Genomic DNA, 12,471 nt, shown 5'->3' with positions numbered 1-12,471 from the left:
ATCGCAGGGGTTACACCCGTCATTAAATTCGCCGGTACCAATTTATACACCTGGGCGGAGAGAGGCACTATGAGAGTTAAGTCTCTTGCCCAAGAACACAACACAATGTCCCCGGCCAGGGCTCAAACTGGACCACTCGATCAGGAGACAAGCGCACTAACCATGACACCACCGCGCCTCCCACCAAGATGATCATGGCAATGCCAAAGTTTAGAATTTCGCGTCAACATACGGAGGCTCGAGAAAATGTCGACGAATTTTCAAACGGTTTTTAGAATTAATTAAATTTGTAAACATCAATTCATAGTGTAGAAAAAAGTTGAACTTTATATGTTAGTCCCAAAAGGAGTCCATTGTCTGAACCATTGTCCTCTTTGAACAAGGAAAGAAATACATGGATAAAAAACTACGGGTTGACGGGAAATTTTAATTGCTAACAACATTTTGAGCTACAATTTAGGTCTTTACAGGCTTTTGATGAAATAAAAAGATGTATCCTATATGGTGTAACTACAGCACCACTAATTTTGTTTTGGGCAAAGCATGCGCTGTGTGATCAACATAGGCAGAGTTTGGCTTCGTTCGCTCAGAGTTCCCCAGAGCTTCCTGTCTGGCGGAGCCCAGAGAGCGAAGGTCTGGTGTCGAGAATGACATGTATTCGTTCTTTCTCAACATTGCTCCTGTCGGACTGCTTATGTCCTCTGGGGTATGCCTATCTCCTCTTGATGTCGAGCGGATTTTGCCAGTGAAGCCTGGCTTTCTTCGCGTTTTCATTCAAGTCTGTGATGATCGCATTACATATAATTCGAACACGATATTAGGAAAACCTTTCATTTTGAAGCTCGCGCTAAAACTTCTCTTTAGTGCATGGTTACCCTAGGTTTTACTTTTCTTTTAATGCTGGTGTTGAGATTTTGACAGTATAACGTACATCAAGGCAAGAAGGAGACAAGTGTAAACAGTTTAGAATCAGTTTAATTTGGTGCAACTTTATTTAGTAATGTGTGATGAAAGTAGTTGTAAACTGTGAGATGTATCTCAGTTGTGGCATGCTCATTTGCATTTGCTCTGTGGATAGTCTTCATATGCAGGATTCAACTTGTTTCTTGCAAAGCATTGAGCTGCAACACTGTCACAGTTACAGATGGCCAGCTGGCATTTGTCATTAGAGGAGGCTGCAAGAGAGAAGACAACTATTAAATTCAAGCTTCAGAGATTCAACAGTGATGGTCTTGACTATTTGCATTAAGTCGGAAAGTTGTCGACGTGGGAAGCTAAGATGGGAAACATTTGTTTTAAACAAGCAAACAAACAAACAAACAAACAAACGAACGAACGAAAAAACAAACAAACAAACAAAAAGAAAATAAAACTACAAAGTTTTACATTTACCTCTTCCTAGTAATGTCGTATGTTTACTCTAAGATTTTTCTCTGTTTTCATCAGAATCTCCTGTTTTCACAAGGAGCAGGAAGGCCCTATCTTATTTAGCCTGGAAGATTCGTTTTCAATTCCAAAGTATCGTCTTACTAGCAGTCTTAAAATGGTGACCAGTTACAATTAAGGGGTAGCACTCCTTAATGTCACGCTGCATGTTACATGGCTATCTTCACTGTAAACAGATTTCCATACATGGTATGTCTACGCATGCAAAAGACCTGGATCAGCCACAGTTGTCACTTCGTGGTAGCCCTGAGTGGCAATTATGTCTGATCATACGGTTTAGTTACTGCTTTGGCAAGAAAGGAACTAATTGTCACAGAAATGGTTTATTTCATTTTATAGTATCCTTGCCAACCAGAAAGTTGTTAAAGAATCGTTACAACTTTCTCATTGGCTTTGTCTGATTTGACCAATCAAAAACCGACCTGCCACGTGACAGAATTCCCGCGCAAGCGGCACGTTTGTATGCCAACCATGCCACTGTGTTTCTTAGATTGTGACTGGAATTAACTGAAATTGTTAAGAAAAAATGACGAAAAATAATAGGTATTCGTAGAATGTCAGCTCTGCGATGCTCATCAATTTAATGGGAATGAAATCATTTTTATGTTTAATTTCCAGAGTGCAAATGTTCCTAATAAGTGCAAGCAAACTAAGATAAATCTTGAGAGGTATTCCATACCACATCCAGTGCATCCTTCCATATCGTACGATTTGGTGTAGATATGCCATGGAAATCTACACAGCTTGTTCTGATTGATTTGGTTGTAACATGCATCATGCTTCTCGCAACATCTGCAATATGATGTGAATCTTCCTTTACCATGAAAACTAGTTATAATGAATGTGGAATTAATTTTTAATTTTAACGAGTTACTTTACTGAGTTACTTTGGTTTTAAATGCGTGTAACTCTATAAAGGCATCTAGAGAATGTCCCTTTGGCTAATGATCAATCTTGACTGAACACTTTGTTCCAAGTTCATATCTGCTTCTGCAATGCTACAACAGTTAAGATAATCTGTTTTACAAATATATGCGTGTTCACTATGCCATTTGTCATCATCTTATGTGATAGTGAGACCGCCTATTACGAAAATCTTGTCGTCGCGAGGACATACGATTTTATGACTACAAGAAGAGCAAAAAACGCTTCTTTTATTAAATGTAAAAACTGAGAGTGGTAACCTGTCGAGGGCATCCACTGGTGTTCCTTTGCCTCCCAGCCCACAGTAACACCCATAAAAGTTGTATTTCAGCGGGTCGTTGTTCGTCGCGCATGAAATCATTTGGTAAAACTGCAGCAGACTTCGCCGAAATCTGGCCACGGTGTGCTCGTGATCATCTGGAACAGAGACGGTTTGGGGAGAAACTTCGATTTTTATCTGAAAACTCTATATTGTAGTTCTGTAATATTAATGATAAAAAGATTGTTCTCTTCGGCGTCAGAAGAAATCTTAGATCTTACTTATAATGTTAAAGGACATTCACGACCAACGTTATATATTCTGATTACATTTTGAGCGAAGCGTTTTCGTTCTCATTTTTATCAGCAGGACGAATTTTAAACTATGCTAAGGTCAGTGTCACTGCTTTAATTTAAAAATTTACTCAGCCGTATCAGTGCATCTCCCACGTAAGTTTACAAACATTATGTTCATTATAAGCTCACCTTGTTCCCTGTTCAAGGACACCGTTCCTTCTTTATTCTGGGAGCAACAAAATGAAATTAAAGAAACAAGAAGGATTGCTAGCGGGTAATACGCAATATATGTTCTCTCAGATGAAAACATCCATCATAGTTTAAAACGTAGATTAAACATGTTAAACAAATTTTAAGGCAAATTTTGTTAATAAATCCACATGGATTTAGCATCAAATAAGTAGAAGCATTTACTCAGAGCGATTCGTTTTTTAAAAACATCATTGATGGGAAGTTCCATAATATTCGAAATCTATAGTTTACAGTTTGAAGTTATATTTTGCTATTGTTAATAAAAAATGAATTGCTGTAAAAATCCCTAAAAAATGTTGACAAATAATGCCTGTCTGATTATTTAGGGGGAGAGGGAGAGGGGGGCAAAGCAGAAATTTATAAATGAGCTAGCAAGGGTTTTCATGCTAGCATATGATACATGACTACAAAGTGCTACATTTTCTCTTGTTTAGGCGTAAACAAATAAGGTCTCTTCTCTAAGGTGTAATATTGATTAGTACCTTAATAAATCAAACCTACCTTCAAGGAAGATGGAAGTGACACAACACATACAAAAGTGTAAGGGAGCAAAACAATGAAGAGCATTAATGACTTCATTTTTGTCATCTCACGTTACACGTTAAACAAAATACAGGTAAAATGATACTACGTTCTGCATAAACAGATCAGGGCGTGTGGAAGGCAACAGCTAGTCTGAAGTGAATCAAAGAAAAGTATTTGAATATATAATAATATTTTACTTAGCAGCTAAACAAAATGTTTTATCGTTTACCATCTAGAATCGTTTCTTAAGAGCCATTTCTTCTTTTTAAGTATTAAATGGCTGTTAACTTTGATCCACTTGAATGAGGGAAATCTCACGTTTTTCACAGCTGTATTATCAAGAAGAAAAGTTAGCGTGTGTTCAAAAACAGCGAGCAAATCAGACCCTTGTAGCCGGCGTTAAACTCTTTTTTATTTATTTTATTTTTCAATATCGGTGATCTTCCTGGTCGTGACTGTGACATTTCATCACAGGGTTGTCTTGTTGTTCTCACGGAGTGTCTTGATGGCTCAAGAAATCTCAACATTAGAAGTCAGGTTTAAGCGAAGTCCTAGCTCAAATCAAGGCTATCGTGAAACTGAAATGAAATAAGACGCTTGGAACGTAGAGGGCTACTTATATGATTTATTGCGCATAAAATTGGTTTAAAAAATAAAAAAAGCTTCTCATTTTCAATTCTTCAAGATCATGGGACATGCACAAATCAAACCACACATGTTTTTGTTTCAAGTTGTGTGAGGCTTATAAGTTTACAAAGAATATAAAGGAAGACTTTGGAAAAAAAAAAAATTTAATTGCATGACTTTGCTTTGCTGTTCCGTTCCCAGAATTATTTGATGTCTTTTCGAGGAAACATGATTTTAGTAATATCAAATAAACTTTTATGTGAACAGGTTAAACAGGAGACAGATTGATTTCGTAAAAGGCAAACAGTTGAAGAAAGAAATGGATGGATGGATGGCTTTCCTTGAGTGTCCATATACAATACTAATAACAGTTCAAACGTCATACTTTTCAGTAATAATCGTGCTTGTAACTCCTAAATGTAACGTCTTAGACGCCACAATACCATAAACACAGTAACCATCATTATAGCATAAATCAGATTGGAACTCTGCGAAAAACATGATTTTTGGATTGCAAGGCACAATGACAAGCACTGGCAATCGGACAGCTGAGATTAGACAGCTGAACCCCTCTCTAGCTCTCTTGTAAAAATAGGAGGGTTGCGAAACAATGAGATTTGATCATGAAAAGAAATACAATCTGATTTGAAAAAGAAAACGTTAAAAAGGCCCGGTAATAGTGCCAGTCTATAAGTTGGAACCTAAATTGAAGTTAGGTTATATTGAGATCCCTTTACTTGACATAAGTAAAAAGATATACAGTAAGAATCCGATATAAAGAAGTGCTTAAGGACTAGTGTTTGTTTTTTTTTCTGGGTTTATCATACTGAAATTCTGTTATCTACATTTTACCGTAGACTGCGTTGCCACAATAATCATATCAGTATCAAAAATATAAAATACAATACCACATTGGAAAATTTATTCTAAAAGCAAATTCGACTGAAAAATGATACAAAATACATGTATGAACCACATGTGGAGTGCAAAAGAAGCACAGGAGGCAAGGATTATTGACACTTCGATCGCTATCATCCCTGGTTAGCGGCATCATTTGTTCAGTAGGAATTCGTGTCACTCAAAAAGCATTCCCATATTTACTTTCTACAGAACGATCTAACAGCCTGTTTTGATGCGATGATTAGGTAATATCTCACATCATTATTGTGCAATGAAAAGTGGTGACAGCTTCAGTAGCGACGCAGATTTTCTTGTCATTCGTCAGCCTTTATTTAAAGAACCTGGTTGAATAGTCAACTGAAGTCCGGTAGGATAAGTAGCAGGGACCGGAAGAGGGGAGCTCATGAATTGAATTTACGACTCGTACATATGAAACCCCATACTCCCAAACGTTAAACAGTTAAATATCTGAAACAAGGGAACTATCTGTATAAATATCTCATAAACATTTTACGTTTGTTCTAAAGCTTTTCCGCCTCTAATCTCGAATCTTTCTATCGAGCTGTTTGCACTTTTTCGAATCGGAGCTGCGCTTTGTATTCATTCCTATATGTTCACCCGTTTTATGTTTTCTTATCTGGAATTTGGTTCTTCTGAAAAATTTCTTTGGCTGCTGTAACATTGCTGCTGTTGTTGCTTCCCTCTTCGTGAAATCTTATTGGTGTTTTCCTAGAGTTTCTCTTCGTATATTTTGGACCCCCAAGACCTTCTAGACTGCGGCGCCGCACAACACACACACCCTTCATCTCCTCGTGAAATTCGCAACCACCTTGAGTTATTCAAACACGTTTGTCAGCCACAATATAATTTCCTCGACGTCCGTGGTTAACGAATCATCTCGCCTTCTCCGAACCCCCCCCCCTCCCCCCCGCCCCGAAAAACAGCCACAGGAAAAAAAAAAAAAAAAAAAGACAAAAACTACACTGTTTACGATTGGAGCCAAAACCCATACATGATAATACTGATTGGCAAGCTTTCGTCCCTCTTGCAAGCGGGATTTATATACAACGGGATGTATGTTTATATTTAAATTGTGCAAAGAATGATAAAAGAGGAGTGACCTTCCTGGGCAATATCCAAAATAATATTTCATCTTGTGAAAGACGCTTTCTGTTAGCTTCTTGACTGACGACCTTTTCAAATTATTTAACCCAGGGAAATTCTCGCCGGCATCCTTGAAGGGTGAGGAGCGTGTGAGAGTTGAGCTTTTACGATCTTAAACCGCTCTTTATTATGATCATGACTTTTGATACACTTTGTGACTTAGGACTAAATCTAACATAATCATCCATGTGTTTTTCGTTTCGTTTCCAATTGGCCGCTGCTTCTCTGCTAGCATTGAGATGGTGGGTAGTCACAATGCTCTTCGTTCCACTCATGTTGGGGAAAGCAGCTGGCCGCCGCTCCATCACAATCACAAATGGCCCGTTCACACGTGCCGGCTTGGTCGACTGAGTGTTTGTCAAATAGAAACAAGAAGTAGTTAGTCTATCCACATTATACGGGACGGGCCATTAAATTTTTTGAGGGGGGTAGGGAAAGAGGGGTGGGGGGAACGGTTATGCAATTCGCGAAAAAAAATTCCTGCACAGGAAAAACTGCTAAAAGTTCTAAAAGTCGTGCAAGGGGAGCCATGAGGAAAAAACCGAGCAAGCGCTATCCAGGCCCTGTGTTTGACATTTAAAAAAATTCTTGCACAGGCTATTGCCTAACAAAATTGCCCACCCTCCTTCCCTCAAAAAAATAATGGTCCGTCCCTAATGGCTACAGTTCGTTTTCTTGATGGCTGGTTCGTTCCTGTATTGAGTCATTTTCTTCACCACCTAAAACCCTCCATACCTCAACTGGAATAATCGTGAGAGCTCTTGTCTTTCATAACGATTCCTAGAAAGTCTATCTTGTGAGACAACACAAAATAAAACAAACCCATTTTCCAGCTCACTTTTGTCTTTAAACTGACAGTAGCGCAAAGTCATTTTGAGACAGTAGCATTGTTTTAGTCGCAATACACTTCAACAGTTTTGTCTGACTCCTGGGTGTTAGTCTCAAGAGAGGTTATCAGGTAACGTGAGGTACTGGATGTGCCAAGTTAAACTTGATAAATGAAAGTGGACTGATAAACACAGTGGAAAGCATTCGAACTTACCACAACCAGTGGAAGTGTCGTCTCTGGTGTATATTTGCCAGTAAACAGCAGATGAAAAGCTACAAGGAAATGGATCGTTCATGATGCGCTTGTAACATTCATCGTGAACTTTACAGCATCTGAAAATTTGATCAGTTTCGCAGCGACATGAATCCACACTCAAGAAAATCAAAACCAATAAAACTTATGAGGTTGTAAAACAACAACAAAAAAATGTCACAAACGTTTTTCTCACGCCAGGGTATAGGGCATGGCCAGGGGCATGGCTACTCAAAACGTCATAACAGTTTTGGCACTTAGAGGGACACTTTCTCGGTGATATTGCTGCCTTTTAAGGAAACAGGTGTAAAAATTATCTCTAATACGCGAAATGTAAATGTAACATCAAGATGACGATATTAAGTATACTGCTACAGGAAGAAGAGGTAAAAAGGTAAAGTTTGCATGCGAGCCAAGTAGCCCATCAGGCCGGAGCTTATCCCGGTTTCTGTAGCATGAAGCGACTAGGAGCATTTCTACTCCCCCCTGGATGGGATACTAGTCCATCGCAGGGTTACCCCCAGCATTAAGTTCGCCGGTACCCATTTATACACCTGGTTGGAGAGAGGCACTGTGAGAGTAAAGTGTCTTGCCCAAGAACACAACACAATGTCCCCGGCCAGGGCTAGAACCCGGACCGCTCGATTCGGAGACGAGCGCACTAACCATGAGGCCACCGCGCCTCCCACAGGAAGAAGAAATTGTAATTAATAGTTCGGGCCATTTTACGATATAACAAAATTTGATAACGTCTGCCTTACTTTTTCGATTTTAGATCAGCACAACTTACGACAACGCCCTACCTCCCGCCCCCACCCCCTGGGGAGGGAGGTGAGACAAAACCCCTCTTACAGCTTCAATTCACTAGTGCAGTAATTTGTAGCAAAACTATACCATTGTTTTAGTTTCCATTAATGTAAATAGGTGTTTTGACTCTTGACGTTTTCAAAGTTATGTTCATGAAAAGTGGCCCTTTGATTTTGAGTCCTCTTACACTGAAACGAGATGAAAAATATTGGTTGGCATGATTCGACTCGCCTGTCTAGATCATCCACGGGAGCACCCTGCCCTCTATACCCACAGTAACAGCCATAATCACTGTAATACGTAGAGCTTCTGCCGGTGGGACATTTTATCATGTTATGAAACTGAAAGAGGTTTCTCTGGGTACGGACAAACTCCTCTGCGAAAGAACAAAAGATGACGCGATTGATGAGATGTGTGTTTCTACCATTCACAAATGTGCCAGACTATTGTGTCTCAGTTTGTCTCGAGACACAGGTAGAGCCGCGGGATGAGTGTGACTCGACCAACCCGCCCCGTTCACAGGGCTAATTTGAGCTCTCGGAGACCAAAATAAAACTTAAAACTTAAACCGTATTTCTCAAAAAGATCAAATAGACAGATCACCAATATTTCAAGCACGATATCAAAGTTGTATAAAGAACACAATTAGCTAGGTCGTAAACTAATACAATTTTCAATTTATGAAATGTTTTCCCTGTTTTCAGTTAATACAGTTAATATTAGTAAACCTTTTCCCATTTTCACGAGAATAAAATCCTCAAAACACTGTTTTCAGAGATTTGTCACCTGGACAACCTACTTATGGACAGGATGAACTTAATTCCATGTTTCTCGAAGCATTCATTAGTAAGTTATCGTGCTTATAAAATGATCACACCTTTTAAACCCTTAGCCCTTGACTGACTGTATTACTCTTCATCCTCTCTCACCAGCGCTCAAGTATTGATCAGTCTTTGCTCACGATGAAAAAGGGGTGATAATTGTAAGATGCCCTTGGATATCGGTTTAAAACGTGTACCGTATCAAAAGAAGCTAAAACGCGAACAAAGTCGTTACCAAGGCTTCCCTTATTCTTACCTGGCTTATCCTTCTGTTGTTCGCCCTCCTCGAGGAGTGCAACCGCCAAAATATAACATAAATACAAAAATGACCTATGGGCATTATTGCACAAGATTCATACCTTGCTCGGATATATATTTTACTTGAATTTGAGCTATACGGACTACTGACAGGCAGAATGATGCTCGTTGGTCATTTCCAAAAAGAACTAAAGTTAGAAAAACAGAAGACAAAGGAGAAGTGCGTGCTGCGTGACGACTGAATGGACATCTTAATTATTTGCCACCTGGTCTTCTTTGTGCGGAGTTACTATACCTTATGTCGTTTAAGTAGGTTCGAAATAACCACTGCTTGGGATAAATAAAGCTTATATATTTTTTTATATTTTAAATATTTAAGTTAAGATTGGGAGGCAGAGCAAGGATATTCAAACTTTTTCATTGTTTGTTAGGGTGACTAACCTTTCCCGGGTTCTTGAGAGATGGAAAAGCGAAGGCAGAGGCTAATAAAATTAGCGTTACCACTATTATTTGTTGCATGACGCTAGTTAGTTCAAGACTTCGCAAAATATCGACTTCGCAAGGTACTCTGTCTATCTGGTAAAATGCAGATAATGCGTAGTTTAAATAATCTTTCTTGCTTTTTTTACAGTGAGTTCGAGTAATCTATCTGCCACTTTTATTTTTTTAAGGCTAGATCATTTTGTCACGGATGTGAACGGGTCATCTGCTCCAGCTGACACAAAGACACGCAACTGAAATCACAAATAATGCCGTAAATTGTCTTAAAGTGGGTTAATCGAAGATACAAGAGCCCCTTGGTTGGAGTAGTTAAAGGACAGTGTGTAGGCATATCTGTTATTTGAGAGACAACAGCACGTACAGGGACAATTGCGAGATCGAGTAAAATGCGTCTATAGAACAGAACATACATAGACAACAATGTATCCTGATTGGCCAAGGTGTCCAAAATCTACAACCACTAATGGAATTGAACCAGATTTAAGTTATTTGTATTAAAACTTAAGAGCGGTGAGAAAAGACAATACTTATCAGCTTGATAATAAGAGAAAATGAGTTTAAGATCTTCCTCTACTAATAAACCTTTCTAGCTTGGGTTGTTTGTTTTCCCATTACAGATCACGTGATATTCTCTAGAGAATTGTTCTTTTATCCGTCTAACAATTATTCATTCATATACACACGACTATTCGAACATTTGAAATCGAGAATTCTAAAGGGTATAATCACATGGTCTGAAATGGGGCCACAAAACACCAAAGCTAAAAGGTGTATTTGAAATGAAAGTTGCATAATTGTGAGGACTTCGTTGTTTTTTTCAGGAAACATCCTCTTTGGTGTTCACTAATTAGCTTGTGCAAGGAACTCTTGAACTACGAGGCTTTCAATATCTAAGGAGAAGGCTAGTCAATAAAAGAATATTGTTTAAATCGTCGTATTCTATAAGCACCACTTAAGTGCATACGTATACGCTAATAGGGCCCTTCAGTGAAGGAATACAACTAAGAGGAGTCGTTCAAGTAATATTTCAAACACGAGAGACAGTGTTTCATCGGGATATCCAAACACCGAGAAGAGAGTTGAAAATGTGACGCGCTGCGGAGTATTTTTGACGAAATTCGAGGTGTTTGGATAGCCGATAAAATACTGTCTCGAGAGTTTGATATATCTTCGCAATCGAAACAAAAACTATGGAGTAAAAGGAGATGTAAAATCGTCAAAATCTATGCTTATTAAGACCGTGTATCCAAGCCTCCTTCACGGTTGTGATTTTCTTTGTTTTAACTTGATGAATTCTTGTTGATGAGTTTCAGAAGGCAATTAACAGACGGTCAGAACATTTCGCGTGACACAGATTTTTAAAGACACCTCACCGGCTTTGTCATTCTTGGTGTACCTTTTCTGTGTTTCAAACCTTTCAACTCATACAAAGCAGCTTTCTGAACTGTTTTTCTCATGAGGAGATGGCAGTTTTGTTGAAAGATTAATCTGCATGTTAAACATCTCTTTTTTTATCTCATGCCCCATTCACACCAACTAAACTTGTTTTACTAAATCCGGTTTAGGTTTTTCTTATTAGTCGATTGTGCTTTGCAGTCATTTTGAGAGGACAAATTTCAAACCATCGCTCACTTACAAATTTTTATCAAACAGGTTTTCAACTTGTTAAGTTGTGGGGTGTGCACGGTACGAGCAGATAATTTTTAACCGTGCTAAGTTGAACCACTTTTAAACATGTTTAATATGCTGGTGTGAACGGAGTATAAGTTCAGCCCGTAAAACAATTTGATTACAGTAGCTGAAACGACTAACAGTATTGACTTAATTAACTCAAGCGAAATAGAGACCGAAAAGAATTAGCTCGGAAAAAAACAGAAACAATGAAATTGAATTCCTTTTAAAGGCGTGCAGAGTAAAGAAACACTAAACGTAAGATGAAAAGACGGAACAAAAAAGAGAACAGAAAAAAATCAAATTATAAAAATCAAGGAATGACAGTTTGCGGATTTGGAGAGCAGGATATTTATTTATTCAACTTCGGCTAACTAAAATACATAATACTTATATAGCTAAATTTTTATTAGGCAGGGAGACCACTTCAACCTAGCCAATTACAGTGGATCCCTCGTTAATAAGTCAAGTCTACAATTAGAGGTTGAGAAAGCGCACATTTTTTTTTTTACTAGTGATTGAAGTACTCTTTTTTAAGTTCTGCTAAAGGGAAATACATAATAGCAGAATGCATCGAATAGTACAGTCTAAAAACCTGAAATTAAAGATGACGATCAATTAAAACAAAATTAAGCAGTACCAAAATATTACTATAGGACCTATAGCGACTTGAAATAAACTTCGACCAGTCGTCAATACTGCAATGGACTGGAGAAAGACATGTACCGTTATAGATACTGCGCTTGGTTTGAGCAGGACAAGGGAAGAATTTAATTTTTTGTCACAACAAAATGTATCCAATTTCAATACGACTGAAGGTTTGACAATACGTTGAAATGGATGCTACAATACGTTGAAATGAAATGCTACTTTTCGCGCGATAGTTCGCGCGAAAAGAAGCTCTTAAGTTACGGGATTTGAAAAGTAAAGCATCAGTGG

At 38.4% G+C, this 12,471-nt stretch overlaps 2 protein-coding genes across 2 annotated transcripts; both read right to left on the bottom strand.

Moving 5' to 3' along the window:
* Nucleotides 1-704: 704 nt before the first annotated feature.
* Nucleotides 705-4,154, bottom strand: LOC145479030 (acidic phospholipase A2-like). Its single transcript, XM_081457273.1, has 5 exons — nucleotides 3,679-4,154; nucleotides 3,115-3,151; nucleotides 2,631-2,787; nucleotides 2,126-2,238; nucleotides 705-1,175 (listed from the first exon to the last, which is right to left on the bottom strand). The coding sequence occupies exons 1-5, from the start codon at nucleotides 3,763-3,765 to the stop codon at nucleotides 1,054-1,056; spliced, it is 516 nt and encodes a 171-aa protein (XP_081313399.1). The 5' UTR covers nucleotides 3,766-4,154; the 3' UTR covers nucleotides 705-1,053.
* Nucleotides 4,155-6,255: 2,101 nt separating this feature from the next.
* Nucleotides 6,256-11,318, bottom strand: LOC145472369 (basic phospholipase A2 homolog 1-like). Its single transcript, XM_081454951.1, has 5 exons — nucleotides 11,235-11,318; nucleotides 9,802-9,883; nucleotides 8,513-8,657; nucleotides 7,436-7,554; nucleotides 6,256-6,740 (listed from the first exon to the last, which is right to left on the bottom strand). The coding sequence occupies exons 1-5, from the start codon at nucleotides 11,316-11,318 to the stop codon at nucleotides 6,622-6,624; spliced, it is 549 nt and encodes a 182-aa protein (XP_081311077.1). The 3' UTR covers nucleotides 6,256-6,621.
* Nucleotides 11,319-12,471: the final 1,153 nt, after the last annotated feature.

The sequence above is a fragment of the Orbicella franksi genome, chromosome 2, assembly GCF_964199315.1.
Source record: "Orbicella franksi chromosome 2, jaOrbFran1.1, whole genome shotgun sequence".
NCBI classification, from domain to species: Eukaryota; Metazoa; Cnidaria; class Anthozoa; order Scleractinia; family Merulinidae; genus Orbicella; species Orbicella franksi.
Note: the sequence above shows the minus strand (reverse complement) of the source record. Positions and strands in the feature narration are given on the sequence as shown.